The following is a 16659-nucleotide window of genomic DNA, read 5'->3' as shown; positions in this document are numbered from 1 at the left end:
CAGCGTATGTTTTCTAGGCTACCATCCTTCTTTTGCTCGGCTATCAAAGCCGACCGGCTGACTTTTAGCAACCTATCAAGTCCGTCTGACGTAGGCGCGAGGAGCAAATCAGTAGATAGCTCTTCTAACTTTCCCGTGTTGGGCATTTCCTCTCCAGTATCTGGCGCCTTCAACGCTACAGACTCAATTTTATTCAGTTCGGGCGTGCTCTGAATATCGGCTTGCTGCGCCTCTGACCCTTTCTCATTGTTCGATAACGTCGGCCCCGCAACTACCGCCTTTGCAGCGAGCTCCCGAACCTTCGACCTGGTTAAGGCCTGAACACTAGCTTCACCAAACAAAAGCCCCTTCTCGCGCAGGAGGTGATCGGACCTGTTTGAAAATAGGTACGGGTACTGAGGTGGCAGCATAGATGACACTGCGGCCTCTGTCTCAAGCGCTCCGAAAGGTCCTTCAATAAGCACTTTTGCTACCGGCAGACACACGCTATGAGCTTCCACGGCTTGCTTGATCCATGCGCACTCGCCCGTGAACATATGGGGTTCTACATAAGACGGGTGAACTACATCCATCGTAGCTGCGGAATCGCGAAGCACTCGGCACTCTTTCCCGTTCACGAGGAGGTCTCGCATGTAAGGCTCGAGAAGCTTCATGTTCTCGTCAGTGCTGCTTAATGAAAAAAACACAACTTTTGGTGTTGTTTCCGGACACTGCGCCGAAAAGTGACCCGGCTTCTGGCACGTATAACAAACGCGCGCTCGCCTCATCTCGAACCGCTTTCTGCGTTTGGCTGCCGCCGTCTCTTTACGTTTGGTCGGACTGCTTTCACTCGCATCCTCACTACGCGTGTCCCCCTTTAATCTCATGGGTGTGAACTTCGGCCTCTCAAACTTCGAGCCAAATTCACCCTTTTGACCGTCCTTAGCTCCGCGAGCCCGACGCGTCACAAACTCCTCGGCTAGCTCAGCGGCTTTAGCCACCGTACAAACGTCTGGCCTATCCAAGACCCAGTACCTCACGTTCTCAGGTAACCGACTATAAAACTGTTGTAGCCCGAAACACTGCAGAACTTTATCGTGGTCACCAAACGCTTTCTCTTCTTTGAGCCACTCCTGCATGTTTGACATAAGCCTATACGCAAACTCTGTATATGACTCACTTTTGCCTTTCTCATTTTCCCGAAACTTCCAACGGAACGCCTCCGCAGACAGCCGGTACTTCTTTAGCAGACTCGATTTCACTTTGTCGAAATCCTCTGCCTCCTCTCTATCCAAGCGAGCGACTACGTCGGCCGCCTCGCCGGGTAACAAAGTGAGCAAGTGCTGTGGCCACGTTTCCCGAGAGAACCCCTGCTTCTCGCACGTTCGCTCAAAGTTAACCAGGAACAAACCAGTGTCCTCTCCAAGCGTAAACGGCCGCATCAGGTCAGTCATTTTGAACAATACGCGTTCTCCTGCACCGTGTGCCCGACTTCCATTACGAGCGCGTTCCATCTCTACCTCAAGACGCTTCATTTCCAAAGCGTGTTGACGGTCACGCTCTTGTTGCTCTTTCTGTTCTTTTATTTCGCGCTCCTGTCTTTTTGCAGTCTCCCTCTCTTCAATGGTCTCAAGGCATTCCGACAGCTCGTCATCCTCAGCCTCTAACTCAAGAATAGCCTTTAGCAGTTCAGGTTTTCTGAGTTTGTCTGAGACATCCAGACCCAACTCTCTTGCAAGCTCCAGCAATTTCGGTTTGCGCAACGACTTCAAATCCATGGCTGCTCTGAATGCTGCTTTCTCTACTGCCTAATATTGTCTTGCCGCAAACTAACCCGGCAGCAACGACAACCACAATTACCAGCTCTGTTTCTGACACTAACAAAAGCCTGGCAAAGCTCAGAAGAAGAAAGTCCCGCACTCACCAAACCTCGCAGCCAAGAGTTCCGCGCAGTCGTTCCGCTGCAGGCAACCAGTCATCGCACAGGGCTCGTTGCACTGCTCCCGGATCGTTGTTGAGCTGCTCAGCATACAGTCAACTGCATCTCTTCGCTGCTGGCCTCCGTTGTCGCGATCCCACCGCTGGCAGACAGTTGTCTGAATCCCACCGATGGCAACGGTTGTTTGAATCGCACCGCTGGTACGAGTTGTTGTGGTCGTACCCGCTGGTACGATTTGTTGGGAACTCGGCGCTGACGCCCGTGGTTGCACCTGGGTCGCAAGCCCCAAGGGTAGCGTTGGCCTGGCGGCCTGGGGTACAACTGGAAGCATCCGAAGGTCCCGGCAAAGCATGAGTCGACTGGTAACAACAAAACAACTTGTTTATTTTAACATCGCAAAGAGTTGGCGGTCAGGTTGACCGAAGTAGAGAGACGGGAGAGCACTTTACTCAACAGAAGAAATCGGAGCCCTCCTTTTGGCGTCCGGGGGCAGCTGTTTTTATACTCTCGCAGTTGAGGGCAAGAAGGAACCCCTCAATAGACGAGCACGTGATTGTACAATGGGCTAAGGTGACGCACACTGTCGTAGCGCCGCCGGTCGGGCACAAAGACTGGGAGGAGAAGGTAACTTCGGCTCTCGTAGCGCCTCTGGTCGGGCACAATGACTGGAAGGAGAAGGTAACCTCGGCTCTCGTAGCGCCTCTGGTCGGGCACAATGACTGGGAGGAGAAGGTGACCCCCTGCTGTCGCATCGCCGCCGGTCGGGCACAATGGCACATACACTCACACACGCACATGAAGACACGTGGCATCGGAACATGCCTGGAAACACCTGGAAACGCCTGGAAACGCCTGGCGGGGAGCGTTGCGGCGACGCCGAACGGGCCAAAATGTCTGCCGCTTTGTCGCAATCGCGCCGGCTAAACCGCGCGTCGTAGGCGAAACGTAACACCAGACTTCCAGTTCCGAGGCCGATCATAATGTCTACAACCCCCCAAACAAAAACACTGCCATGCGAGGAGGCTTGATAAGCCAGAAAAGATGCATAAAACGAAAGACTGGTAGTTATGCCACCTTGAAGTTGCTGCACCAGATTTTTGTGGCATCATAAATTTTGATGGCGTCTGCTTGGGTCTAGTTAATTCTGTTTCTGTAAACATGGACTACATTGTATTCTAAAAAAGCCATAGCAACATTCAAGAACTTTTACTGTGTCACAATAGTTGCAAACCATGATGCGACATGGACGTACAAGCACTGGGGCTTTGATGCAAAATTCAAAACATGAAAGTTTGACCTTCATTTTTCTCTCCTAATAGTCCTCTTACCTTGCATATAATTAAAATGGAGTTTTTAAAAGAATACTTGATTAGGTATTAACTGATTTAGCATTTATTTTGCATCTTAAAGCACACATTATTGCTGGAGTGCTAGGTATGGTCTGAGTCTATGCTTATGCTGTCATGTGTGACCCCTGCAGCATTTAGGAATTCTCACTGTTTCGCTTGGAAAAGCTGGGCATTGTATGCGACACACACCATGAGGAGTATATTTTGGTGATGAAGTGTTTGTTTTAACATGGTGTGATGTGCAATCCGTTACGCCACAGTCTCTGTGAACAATTCTTATCTACACATGCACACCAGCTCTGAAGCATCCACACATGGCAGCTTGGTGCTGTGCACAACAGCACAGGGCATTGTGCTGGAATGCTTTGACATTCGAGAGATTTAAGAACAGGAGCCCAGAAGAAAGTGTTGCTGCCACTGTGCGTGTGCAAGATGCAATCGTTGATAGAACTTAATGCTCCTAGACTTTCCTTATCGTGGCTGCTGGCTGGGTGCTATTGCTGCTGCTGTCTTGATCATGCTAAAAAAAAGAAACATGAATTCCGTACCCAACACTTGTATTGAACCTTGGCCCTCCAGCACAGCAGCCTGATGCTTTGCCATTAGGCCGCAATCGAACGTATACTTCTAGCGTGCTAATGTGCACGAGGTCGCGGGATCGAATCCCGGCCACGGCGGCCGTATTTCGATGGGGGCGAAATGCGAAAACACCCGTGTGCTTAGATTTAGGTGCACGTTAAAGAACCCCAGGTAGTCGAAATTTCCGGAGCCCTCCACTACGGCGTGCCTCATAATCAGAAAGTGGTTTTGGCACGTAAAACCCCATAATCTAATCTAGCGTGCTAATGTGAACCAGCTCTTTGAGATGATCGTCGCATGATGATGACGATGATTTGCACACTATGGCACATACTCACAATGGGCATGAACTGGGTGGTACATTTAAATTTTGTAGAATTAAATTAAGAAATACAAGCCAATATAAGAGTTGTCGCATTTGCATAGCAGGGTGGGTACACGATTCCTTTACACCAAAAACAATGGATTGAAATGGGCAAATTTATAGCATTTCATTAACCGCCTCATGAAGCTGTTGCTTCAGATAAATTCGAAAATGTGTGTTGGATCTGCATAATAATTTGTTTGTGGGCATGCTATTTCTTGTGTATAGTGTGCCACCCCAGTTGTGCCAAAAGCTTTGCATGCATCAACAAACACATCAAAGTGACAGCTCTCGTTTGGCACGAAATCTCATCAAATTTCTGAGTAACTTGTAACATTCATAACCAACAAATGAGGCAGGTTATTGCTTTCTCTCATCTCATGTAAATAGACATGGAACAATAAATTGGCACTCTTTTCTAGGTTGGTTATTGGTTTGATAACTCGCAGGCTTAAAGGTTTTGGTTGGAGCACCACGTTCATGGATTTCCTTGGCTGATGATGGCAAATAAGTTATTCGCTAAGAAATTTGCACAACAAATGGCTTGATGCTAGTGTATTAAAACAAAAATCGTATTAAAAACTGAAGTTGTCATCATTTATTATGTATCATAGCTTTGATGTATCAGCTGTCCTCTTGATGCATTGAAAGGTTTTGAACTGTGGAATGTGAAATCACTTGTGCTTTAGAATAGGAAACTGGGCAAATTGGTGAACTTTAATGGTAGCTACACAAATGAAGACAGAAAGAAAGGAAAATAGAACATGCACTGTATGCAGTGTATGTCCTATTTTCTTCTGTCTTCATTTGTGCAGTGCTGCCATGAGACCAGTATTTGTGTGGCTTGCTGGTGCATGATTGTAAATCTGCCATCTGCGTGTTTGTGCCACTCAGAGCTTGAGGCTGGCAAGATCGTAAAACACAAGCGCCGCAAGAAGAAAGCATGTGTGCCCAAAACTCTGGACCTCAAGAACCTGGTGGATGCCCTGCCCGCCGTGGTGGAGAGGACAGCTGTTAAGCCAGGGTGGGTGTCTCTTGTGTTTGCCTAGGGCATTCAGCCTAGCATTGTACCGCTGTCTGGGCAGACAACAGTTTGTGTGCAATGAAACTTGACCCTAGGATGCATGTGCACCGTCTGGGTTCATTGGGCTGGCTGGGCACTGATGGGTCCAGTGTGCGTCCCCCAGCGGCGACTCTGGGTGTGCCTTGGTTGGGCAGCTGTGGTGCTGGCGACAGTGGCCTTTTGCTTGACTGCCACTCGTGCAGTGGCCAAAGCGGCGATGCAGCAGCAGGTCTGGGACCAGCATGGAGACCACAGGGTCCATCGTCAGCACTATGCTGCGAAGCGCAGGCAGTTCCATGTGGATACACAGAGTGCCAGCAGCGGTGGACAGAAGCGCAAGTTGGAACAGCTCTACTTCGAGTAGCACGACAAGCTGGCTCAGTGTGGCTGGGGCTGCTTACGGCAAATCCTGTAGGAATCGGAAGCCTCTGTTATATTTACTTCTTATATATCTACAACCTTCACCGATACACTTGCCGTCTCAGGGATCCCAATCTTTCGGGCGCACTACATTCAAATTTAGCCATGGGACTACAGCATGCTCTGTGTGGTCAATGTTTAGAGCAACCAAAACCTTGATTGGAGGTCTGTTTGATTTTTAGGCATAATCTGTGTGTTCAGCATTGGGAGTATAATTGTAAGTTCTCATGGCAAAGCAATTCTTCAGCTTCCTGAACACTGTTTAACTGCCAAACATTGTCAACGTAAAGGAAGCTGAAATTCATGCATGCAGCCTTTCATCTGATGGTGCTTTGTCAGAGATAGGTCTGCAGTTGACAGCTATGAGGAAGTTTGCAAGTGTACCTAAAATTCTGGCAGTCTGTGATAACGTAGCGTGTTTCCACGAGCTTTGGACTGAATTTATGAACTGTTGCTGATGCCCATGGCACTGCATGTGAGGTGAACATGAAATTTTTGGTTACAAAATACTTTATTACACTTGACCAGCAGAGAAAAGAAAAGTGTGCAACTGACACTTCTGGATACTAGTGAAGTAAAATACAACAAAATAGTTTTTTCCTTAAATTCATTTCTCTTGGCTGCTCAAATGTTTTGAATGACTTCACGGTGACCTGCTGAGTCTGAAAGATGGTTGGCAACTGTAATCTATTGACAACTACATCCTACAAATGCTGACAAGAGGTGCTGGTCCGACTTCTGGCACTTGTGCTTGTCAACATAGATTGTGTGGGCCACCATGTTGAAGTATGCGCACAGGCAATGTGGTTTCCATCCTAAGAACAATGGTGGCTATGTAAAACATGGTTGCGTTTATCTACTTGATTAGTGTTAGCATAGGTACTCTAATAGAGTAAGTGTACTTACGTGTGTACAGTTATGTTTAAGCAGTTGTTTAACAAGGACACTAAATATTGAGTGTTTTAGCTGTGCTGTATTGCTGTACAAAATGCTTCTGGCCATATGGTTGAACTCTCCTGCAGAATTAGATGCTGATGCAGTAGCTTTGTGGTTCATTGTCCGCCTCGACTGCAGGAGGATGTGGGTTCAAAACTGTGCTGCCGCTGGTTACCCACATGTCCTCCAAATAGGCATGGGTGTCCCTCGGCCCGGCACTTTTTTTCTATAGGCGTTAACGGTCCTGGGAAAGGAGCCTGTGCCATGCAGATCTCGTCGAACCCTCGGGACATAACACAACCCTGTCATTGTAGGGTCTGGGCCACTTCCATGGCAGTAATTTTCCATGCAGCAACCCAAAGTACCTATTAAGTGATATTCACATGGGGAAGCCCTTGATGCGGAGAACATGACGTCAGGAGCCATCATGATGCTTTGTACTGTTCTCTCACTCACACAGACTGTGTGGGGATGTCAATCTTGGCAGATGGTTATGTTGGCGTGTACTCTGAAGACCAAGTGTACACGTGGGCATGGGTATGCTGTGGTGAGTGGGATGAAAAAAAAAAGTTGTCCGATGGTTACGATACTCCTTGATGCAAAATTTGAGTGCAGCTCGATACATGTTTTAATTTCGCGATATATTGAAGCAAAGAATTTGAGACTAAAATCACCGCACCGACTGGCAGAGGAAGGGGCAGTATGGGAATGCTGGCGGCATCGGAGCCAGCTGTGGAAGAAGACGATAACAATGACCGCGCGAGCAGTGGCATCAGCACATCCGTGCAGTTACGCCAAGGGACGCCTACAAGCCAGCTGTGGAAGAAGACGATAACAATGACCGCGCGAGCAGTGTCATGAGCACATCCATGCAGTTACACCACGGGACGCCTACAAGCCAGCTGTGGAAGAAGGCGATAACAATGACCGCGCGAGCAGTGGCGTCAGCACATCCGTGCAGTTACGCCAAGGGACGCCTACAAGCCAGCTGTGGAAGAAGACGATAACAATGACCGCGTGAGCAGTGGCATGAGCACATCCATGCAGTTACGCCACGGGACGCCTACAAGCCAGCTGTGGAAGAAGACCATAACAATGACCGCGCGAGCAGTGGCATGAGCACATCCGTGCAGTTATGCCAAGGGACGCCTACAAGCCAGCTGTGGAAGACGACGACAACAATAACCGCGCGGGCAGTGGGATGAGCACATCTGTGCAGTTACGCCAAAGGACGCCTACAAGCCAGCTATGATAGAAGACAAATGCACGAGCAGTGGCATGGGTGCAGTTTGCCGAGGGATGCTGGCCCAGGAATGGGTGCCGAAGAGCTGCACCATAAAACAGAGTTGCTTCCTCACTGAGTGTCAACAGCAGACATTCGTGCCACTGGAAAACAATCACTGCATAGTGGACAAGACTGCCAGGCACCCGCTAAGGCAGCGGTCCCCTCTGTACTCCTAGTAAGTGTGGCAAGATAAGTTGCTAGACTAGTCGGGAAGATCTCTCTATGTCCCCTGGCAAGAGGGGAGATTTCGCACCAGCTCAGCAAAACATCTCCAATCCCCTGGCAATGTCTAGGTCAGCCCTTTGGCCCTGAAAAGGCATCACATTGTCGCGTGATGTGCACTCCCTGTTGCGAAGCGAGGTATTTGTCCTTTGTGTGAATACTGCCTCATGTGGGGATTTTGTCAGGCTATGTGGAGAAACACCCCTTTCCAAGTGTCCTGTAATGGCTGAACACCAGGCTGGGAGCACATCTGCACCTATTTTACCAGTAGGCACCAGGTGGCAGCTCTAGTCTGCCTCCTACAGCTGCAGCAGATGCACCAGGGCCGTCTTTGATTTAACAAGGTGCACACATAGACCACACCTAGAAATCTCTATGGGTGCCTTTTCAAATTGCAATCCTCCACAAGTAGCTGAACACCAGGCCTGGGGACATATCTACCCATTAGAAAAGCTGGTGGCTTTCTGGCAGCACCGGGATTTGAACCAAGTGCAGTAGAATCTGTGATGCAATCACTCGATGTCGGGATATGAATTTTTCAAAAGTCCCGGCTCACGTCCATTGGCTTACAATGTGCTGAATTTCAAGTGTTGCAGCACAAGGCACCGACGTGCACTGAGCTGGGCTGCTATCTTGTACACGTTCGAAAAGCCTTCGATTTCGCCTCACGCAATTGGACTAGATTGGCCTAAGCCGCCATATCGGCGCAGCCTGGACAATTGTGTGAGGCGAAATCGAACGTCGGCTTTTCGAACCTGTACAAGATAGCGGCCCTGGGCAGTGCCCAAGCGGCCCGAGACTCGCATTGCCATTTTTGTGGCTTCGGCTAGCTTACGTTAGCACTCCTGAAATTCGTCCTGTGTGTCATCAGCTTCTCCGAGCAGGGCACTTTAGCAGGAAGTTTTGATGTGCTTGCTCAGCACGAATCGCTGCAGCATGAGACGCCAACCCATGTTGAGTTGGTGAAACCCAAACGACCCAAGGCGCACATTGTCGTTTTGCAATTGTGTAGTGTTTTAAGACGGTGACAGGAAGCTGAAATTAAATTGAGCTGCTGGGCAACGCCAGAATACGATGCCTATGATGCCGGCAAAGTGAAAGGTGACGCTGCCTGCGCTTTTAAAGAGTCTGTTAAAAGCGTGCAGTACGCTTCAAGCGGCCATGGAAATGGTTGTGAAACAGATGGGTCAGGATGCTTGTTGCAATAGGATTGGCGGCAATAGCTGTGAATACTTTGTGTGATGACCAAGGAGAAGATTTGCTGGTGTAGTAAGAGAAACTGAGTGCGCACTAGCGTTTTCACGTGAGAAGGGCAGCAGAGTGCGCAGGGAAGCAGCTGCTGTTCTTGATCGTGCTTGCCTTGTTTACACGGGACCTAGCAACCAGAAAATGTATCGTGCGATCACAGTTTGGCGATGTACTGGCCATTGGTGCTAAAAGATGGTGTTTTCCGGGAACGTATTCACCTGTAAAATAGAAGGGTATCTATATTGAGTCATTTCTTGTTCTCGATGGCAAATGTTGGTGTCGAGTAATTATATGTAACAGGATCATATCGATTTTTTTACATTTTCAGGCGATGCGAATTGCGGGTGATAAAAATTTTTGTACGGTTCTGAGTGATTCATATAATTCAGATTCTACTGTATCTGCTGCATCCGAGGTGGATGGCCTACCATGGAAATGGAGGTACAAGGTCTATTGCAATATTAGTTACAGCTAAGAGAACATTTCTTTGCCACTGACAAGTTCCTCAGAGCAACTAGCAATAGCAGTCATTGACTTCTGGTGCCAATATATGGCATTGTGCTTCTTTTTCGTGGATCCAGTCGCAAACTACAGTAAAACCTCATTAATTCGAAATCTCGGATAATTCGAAGGTTTTCTGCGGTCCCATATTTTCCAATGTAAATTTGACCGGATAATTTGAACTGGCGGCCTAGGCCAACCCGGTTAATTCGAAGATTTGGGGTACTATGTGGCAATTCCCGATCCCCATTTTACCGCAAACATGATGAAACGGCGGTCATTCGGAGCTGCGAGATGCTGCCGCATAGCATTCGCGATTACTTATAGACGAAGCGCCCGACCTGTAGTACTGCTAGCACAAAAATCTGTACATGGTACGCCCCGCACACCGCCGAAACGCACACCTGCAGAGAAGACGTGCTTCACTGCAACGCAGCGGGCATACCGGATTTTGTCACGTGCTCTCGTCCCCACTCTGCACGCTCCTCGCAGTCACAGTGGTCGCAGCGTCAGCACGTGTTCTGTGCCGCTGCCACTGGCTGCCGTTCGCCCATTCTCTCTCCATGTCTGCGGTGACGTGTGTGCGTGCAATGCTGGTCTGCGCCGTTTCTTTGTGTGTGGTGGTTAGGGGTGCTGCAGCTAGCGTGGCATCTTTTTTTCTTTTTCCTGAACTGGTGCAGAAGGGCCAGTGAGTGAAGATGCCAAAGTATAAGACTTTAACACTGTAGCAGAAGTTCTGCTTGATCCAAGAAGCGGGTAAGAACACATGTTCCAAGACCGAGTTGGCTGAAAGGCACAGCATGCCCGTAGACGTTGTCCACAGTATTGAAGAACAAGTCGAAGGTACTGGAGGCCTGCAGCAAGACATATGCTTCGAAGCGGTTGCGAGTACAGGCTCCCACCTACCAAGTTGTGGAATCAGCTTTACTTCGCTGGCTGCAGAAAGCAAACGTAGCCCACCTTCCCGTCAATGGAACGATACCGCGGGAGAAGGCCTACAACTTGGGCAGGAAGAGTTCAAGTGTAGCAATGGATGGTTCAGCCGTTTTAAAGAGTGCAGTAATTTGACCTTCCAAGCCGTCTGTGGTGAGAGCGGCAGCACAAACGAGAGCGTAGTCGACGACTGGAAGAAACGCACATTGGCTCCGTTGCGTAGCGAGTATAGTGCAGACGATGTGTACAACCTTGACGAGGCAGCCCTTTTTTACCAGATGCTGCCCACAAAAACGTTCGCAGCGGACACTGGTGAAGGGTCGAAAACAGGGCAAGGAAGAAAATTACCGTTCTGCTCAGCGCGAACATGTGTGGTAAACTCAAGCTGCCTCTACTTGTAGTTGGAAAGAGTGGGAAGCCTCGCTGCTTTAAAAATGCACGGCTGCCGCCAAGGGATGAGGTTATCTACCGGCACATCAAGAAAGCCTGGGTCACAGGCGCAATATTTGAAGATTACATTCGGCAGCTTGACCGCAAGTTCGTGGCCACAGGCAGGAAAGTACTCTTCGTTGTTGATAATTGCCTGGCGCACGGTGACACCCCACATGTGAAAGCTATCAAGATGGTATTTCTTCCTCTGAACACCACGTTGATCTCGCAGCCAATGGACCAAGGTATCATTCACCACACGAGGAAGATTTACAGCCACCACCTGCTCAAGCGCATGCTCCTTCGCTATGACAACGGCAAGGAGTACTCCATTGACCTCTTTGGGGCCATATGTCTAGTGTATGCATGAAAGTAAGTGGAACCCACTTTGTCCATGCGATGTTTTGAACACACTGGCTTCTCGAAGGAAAGCACAGTCTATGCTGATGCTGACTATTCATGTGCACTTGATAAAGAAGGAGCTGAGTAATGAGACCGCATCAATGCACTCTGCGCAGAGGATAGCGAATCCAGTGCAGTCGGCTTCACCGCGTGCCTGAACTTTGAAAATGATCAACAAACATGCTACTCAGACCTGGAGAGGGAAGCTACCGCTGATGCGATCAGGTGCGTTGACAGCAACGACGACGATGCTAACGAGCCCTCCCAAGCACCTGCCCTCGGGGAAGTTATCAGATTGCTGTACGTTATCCGCAGTTTTGTTGAGTGCTAGGGTGGAAATTCTCAATTGCTGCACGTAGTTGGCCAACTAGAAAACATGGCCCTTGGAGCCTTGAACTACAGGACATGGCAAACCAGCATCTCTGATTACTTTAAGTAATCCATAGATTGCCGAATAACGGTAGCACATTCCTGAAGTGAAATTTTTTGCCTGGGTTGCATTTTTTTGTGTGTTCGGTTAATTCGAAAACTCGCATAATTCGAAGATTTTTTGTGGTCCTGATGACTTGGAATTAATGAGGTTTCACTGTACTTTTTGCTGATATAAATGCACTTTTTGCTGATATAAATGCACACTTTTATAAGGGATAATATTAGATATAACCAAGGTATTTTAGTGGTAGCTGCAATTTAGTTATAATTAGGTTGCACATTGTAAGTGATTGGCTGTTTACCTTAATATAACGAGGTTGTACTGTATAGTCAATTGGCTGTTGACCTTAATATATCATATTAACATCTGTCGGAGTAGTAGTATCAGAAGCAAAGGCATGACACAATGCTGCTTACTTGGGGCTCTCCTGGAGTTTGTCTCTGTATGCACACCTGGGAGAATCTTGTCACCTTGCTTGGCTGTAGTATATTCCAAGTGTCGTTTTGATCCGAATCCATCAGCTTTAATTTATGTGAGCAGTTTACCATCGTGGCGCTTGTTTTTTTTAATGGAGGTGCGCTTCGAAGAGTTTGCTTCCTGGTTTCTTGTGAGCAAAACACGTTGACATGTCGTGCTGGCTAAATTCCTTGCGTGGAGTAAGCCTGTCCTTGATATGGAGTTTAAAAATGTTTGTGCAGTGAATCTCAGTCATGGAATTATCTGCTTCCAAAACTGTAGCATCTCTAGGGAAGTCCTTAATTTTGTGCTGCATAATCTCTCACTACATTTCAGGAGGACACGACGAAAGCCTCGGGCATCTAAGAGCTTCCAAGCAAGCAATAAGTTACTGTGAGTCCTGTGCATGTCTATTAACACTGGAATGCTGTGCGCCTTGGGAGGGGGCATTTTGAGTGAAAAGCTAGCTTTCTCTGGTCACCTGCAAGTTTTTTTTAAAATGCGAAAGTATTACTTGGCTCATTGTGCAACCCTGCTATGATAAAAAAGCCGTGGTAGAAAAATGGCTCACAAATTACGTCATCTTCAGCTAACTAAAAAAAAGTGGCCTTAGTGAGGATTCGATTTTATGCCCCAAGCCACTGCTACCGCTCTGTAGGCGAGCGCGCTAACCATTGCAACAGGCGACAGTGATGAATATCTTTGAGACAGTGCACGCGGCTGCGCTCTGCCTGGTGGGCTATTCACTAGATGGCACATCACAGGAGTTGCACCACCGCTATGGGGTCTTCATCATTTGAAATTGCTCACATCTACGTCATCATGTGCGACAGCAAAGTGTAGCCAGAGGTGCCAGTTCACTGCCGACGAAGTATGAGACCACCACAACGCAGAAACATGTCAAGCGAGCTACAGCAGCGAAAAAAGTTCACCAACCAAGCCCCCGCGAAAGGCAGAGTGAGCGGTGTTAGGATTTGGAGGACAATACCAATTGCTGTCCCCCAGATATTTGGACCTTGCCGTTGGGTGCGGGAGTTGGCCGAAGTTGAGGAGGACTTAGAATGAAAACTGGAGGTTTATTTACATTATTTACAGTGCGAGTACAAAGAAATTAAGTCGGTCATTACGGGCCGGCAGCAACTCGGACGCTGCGGCCCGTGGCAAGAAGCTCGAAAAAGATGAATGAAGGAATGCTCTCTTGCTGCTCCCGGTCTTTGGCTTTTAAGCCCTTCGGTGTCTCGAAGACACGTCACGTTCGGCCAATCGGCGAGCCTGCTCAGGTGACGCCATTTTCGGCCAATCGGCGAGCCCGCTCAGGTGTCATTTTCGGCCAATGGTAGGCGCCCGTGCGATTGTGTCACACCCGGCGCACAGGGTCGCTCCTTGTGCCCCAATTGTCCGAGCGCTTACTTCTCTCTGCAGTATTGCCATTCTGACTTGCAAGCACAGTCACAAAGGCGGATGGGGGCGACGTTTCAGTGCTACAAAGCAGCTTTGCTCAGGCCCTGCGTTACCTGGAACCGTGCCAGGCTCCCGCTACACTTTTGGGAAGAGTCAAGCAGTGAATAGCTCCGCCTGCAGCGCACGAGGTGGGGGACGCCAACTCGTTTGCACGTGCCGTGCCTCGGGAACGGGGTAGATGTGCTTTTGCGCTCCTTAATTAGCTGTGACGCGATTCGATGTGGTCTGGTGAACTCGAAGTAGGCTCAGGAAAAGGTCCCGTATCTAACAGCGGCTGCAGAGCGAGCATGGCAAGGTTCAGCGGCTGCAACAAGACAATGTGCACCCATACTGCTGTCAATCAACTTGGACCCGTAGATGCTGGAGCCCAGGGACTGTGACTCGAATAAGATTTCAGTCGCAAAAGACATAGTAGACAAACAATCCAGAAGATTTGCTGCCAGTTGTCTTGAGACAATAAATTGTAGAGAAAGAATTATGTTGTGAGCTGCCAGTGATTGTCTAGACCATTTTTCTATAAACCCACTGTTGCTTTGTTGTCTGCTGCCATCGCATTCTTGTTATAAACAAAAAATTGAGCCCCGTGATTCCCCTGATGCAAATGTCTCGACTTGGGCTGCTTTGGTGCCTCATGGTAGAAAATGAGGGTTTATTGGCCAGTTGCCTGCTTCTGAGATCACGTGCTATGTAATGTGGGTGTTTTAAAGGACACCTCACATCTGCCATCATGACTGAGTGCTGCTGCCTAGCATTCCCAGGGCTATGCTGAGTACAAATGCGCAGCTATCCAAGAAAAGTGATATTGGGACAACCGCTGCTGTAGCTCGCTTGGTAGCAGGCAAGCACAAGGCAGAAAATATGGATTCAGCTCCGTTGTCTCTTAATGCAAAGCATTAACATGATCTATCTCCAGGTTTCTTTGTACGTCTGGCCAGGTAGCCTTAATAATAATTAGTGACGTGCCTGATGGTGGGTTGTGAAACTGGGTCCCTAGTGCAGCAGCCCAATTCCTTACCCATTAGGCTGCAGATACATGCATAGGGCGCCAGATTAATTTCACTGGTTCTCCCGTAGCAGCTAAGGCTTTCAAATGGCATGTGACACAGAGTTTGGGATTCACTCGTTTCATCTCAGATGCAACATAAAGCAGGTGTTGTCTGCTTCGGTGAAGCATTGTGCGTGCAATTGTTCTGGTTTCTCTATGTTGACGTATTGTGCTTTGTATTTCATGGGGTGTTGGGCATTATCTAAATCGCAGCATAAATGCTGTGCCCATAAAACCAGTTCTAGGTAGGTGCTCAAGAGTGACGTGAAGCTAATTCTCCCCCATTCTGTCTTGCATACAGCAGGTAGTGCATCCACTTTAATGCTGTGCACATGTATGGGGCATTTTCTTGTTTTTATTCTGCTGATGTGTCATGTGTTGTACATAAGGGGAAAGCCAGTCTTCCACATCATGGTTGTCAGTGCTGCTGAATACAGTGCAGTCTCGCTGCCTTGACGTGCCGTAACAGCTGACATGTGGGGGTGGCGTAGCATATTGCTGTCCCTTTTCATCAGGCATAGCCACGGCTGGAGGTAGAGTCCACATACAAAGTTCTAGGTTAAAAAGTACAACGAGCACCCGCACCAAATGTGAGCACAAATTTAGCTCTAAACGTGATTTATGCCAGGAATAAAGATTCACGAAAGGGGCTTGGCCAATGGCCAAGCAGAGTGAGCATGAGCACCAACAACCATCTTGTTTCACATCCTTTGTTGGCACTTGTCTTTGTCGCTGCATAGAAATTAATTAGTAGTTAGTTTGCTAAGCTATTCATAACGGAGAACTTGCTCGAGCATAGAAAAAAGAACATGATTATAGGTACCTCGTGTTTCTCATGTTTAAATCACAATTTTGATGTATCAAACAAAGCATAACATAAATGATACTTTGGGCATTGCAACCCTGTAATGTGCACATTGAGTGCCTTTTTGCTTCTTTTGAGGCTGTTCAAGATTTCTGGTTGGGTTGCCTTAAATCTGTTAGCTCAGTGTATCTTCCTTCCAAAGTTAATCCACTAGAGATGTGTCCTCATGGTTCAGGCTACATCTGACGATGAGTGAACGTTCTTGTAGCTATGATGTGTGATGCTTTAGGACACACATGGTGCTCAATTCTGAATTATTGTTGGCATACTTTTTCATACGTTGTTTTAGTAACATAATTGCACAGGCAGTGCAAAATTCTTTGCCTCCAGTATGTTCGGGATCACCGATGGTATATAAAACAGTGGTGCAGACCAAGCATCACAAAGAATTAATGTCCCCTCACTTTCTTGCAGGCTGCTGTGTTCCAACTAAATCTGCTTCTCCTGTGTTCAGTGGCCTTGTCGCTCAATTAGTGCTTGCCAATTTCTGTTACACTGCAACCCACTAATGTTAAAACGTGTTGTCTCCCCGCTCTTTTCTTGTCCTCCTGGCCTTTCACTCTGCTGCAAGCTTTTAGATTTCAATGATTAATACAAAAATTGATGCTACCATATTATGTGATGGCTGTCATGATGGCAATAATTTATGTGGACCTGAAACTAAAAAAAAACAAACCATATAGGCATATATGAGTAGGAATAACTTCCTTGTAATCAAACTGGCTCAATGCTAAACTTGAGGTCCATGCC

At 48.0% G+C, this 16659-nt stretch overlaps 1 protein-coding gene across 6 annotated transcripts in view; it reads left to right on the top strand.

Moving 5' to 3' along the window:
- Positions 1–16659, top strand: part of LOC142566730 (uncharacterized) — a 106037-nt gene that overhangs the window by 61296 nt on the left and 28082 nt on the right. For 5 of the 6 annotated variants that reach the window (XM_075677592.1, XM_075677593.1, XM_075677588.1 and 2 more), the window contains 2 exons: positions 5105–5234; positions 12875–12931. In XM_075677592.1, coding sequence (XP_075533707.1) covers positions 5105–5234; positions 12875–12931 — 187 coding nt within the window. The remainder of the gene's footprint in view (positions 1–5104; positions 5235–12874; positions 12932–16659) is intronic. The other variant, XM_075677591.1, reaches the window with a different exon arrangement.

The sequence above is a fragment of the Dermacentor variabilis genome, unplaced genomic scaffold, assembly GCF_050947875.1.
Source record: "Dermacentor variabilis isolate Ectoservices unplaced genomic scaffold, ASM5094787v1 scaffold_13, whole genome shotgun sequence".
Classification (NCBI taxonomy): Eukaryota; Metazoa; Arthropoda; class Arachnida; order Ixodida; family Ixodidae; genus Dermacentor; species Dermacentor variabilis.
The sequence above is the reverse complement of the archived record's forward strand: the minus strand, read 5'-3'. Positions and strand labels throughout refer to the sequence as shown.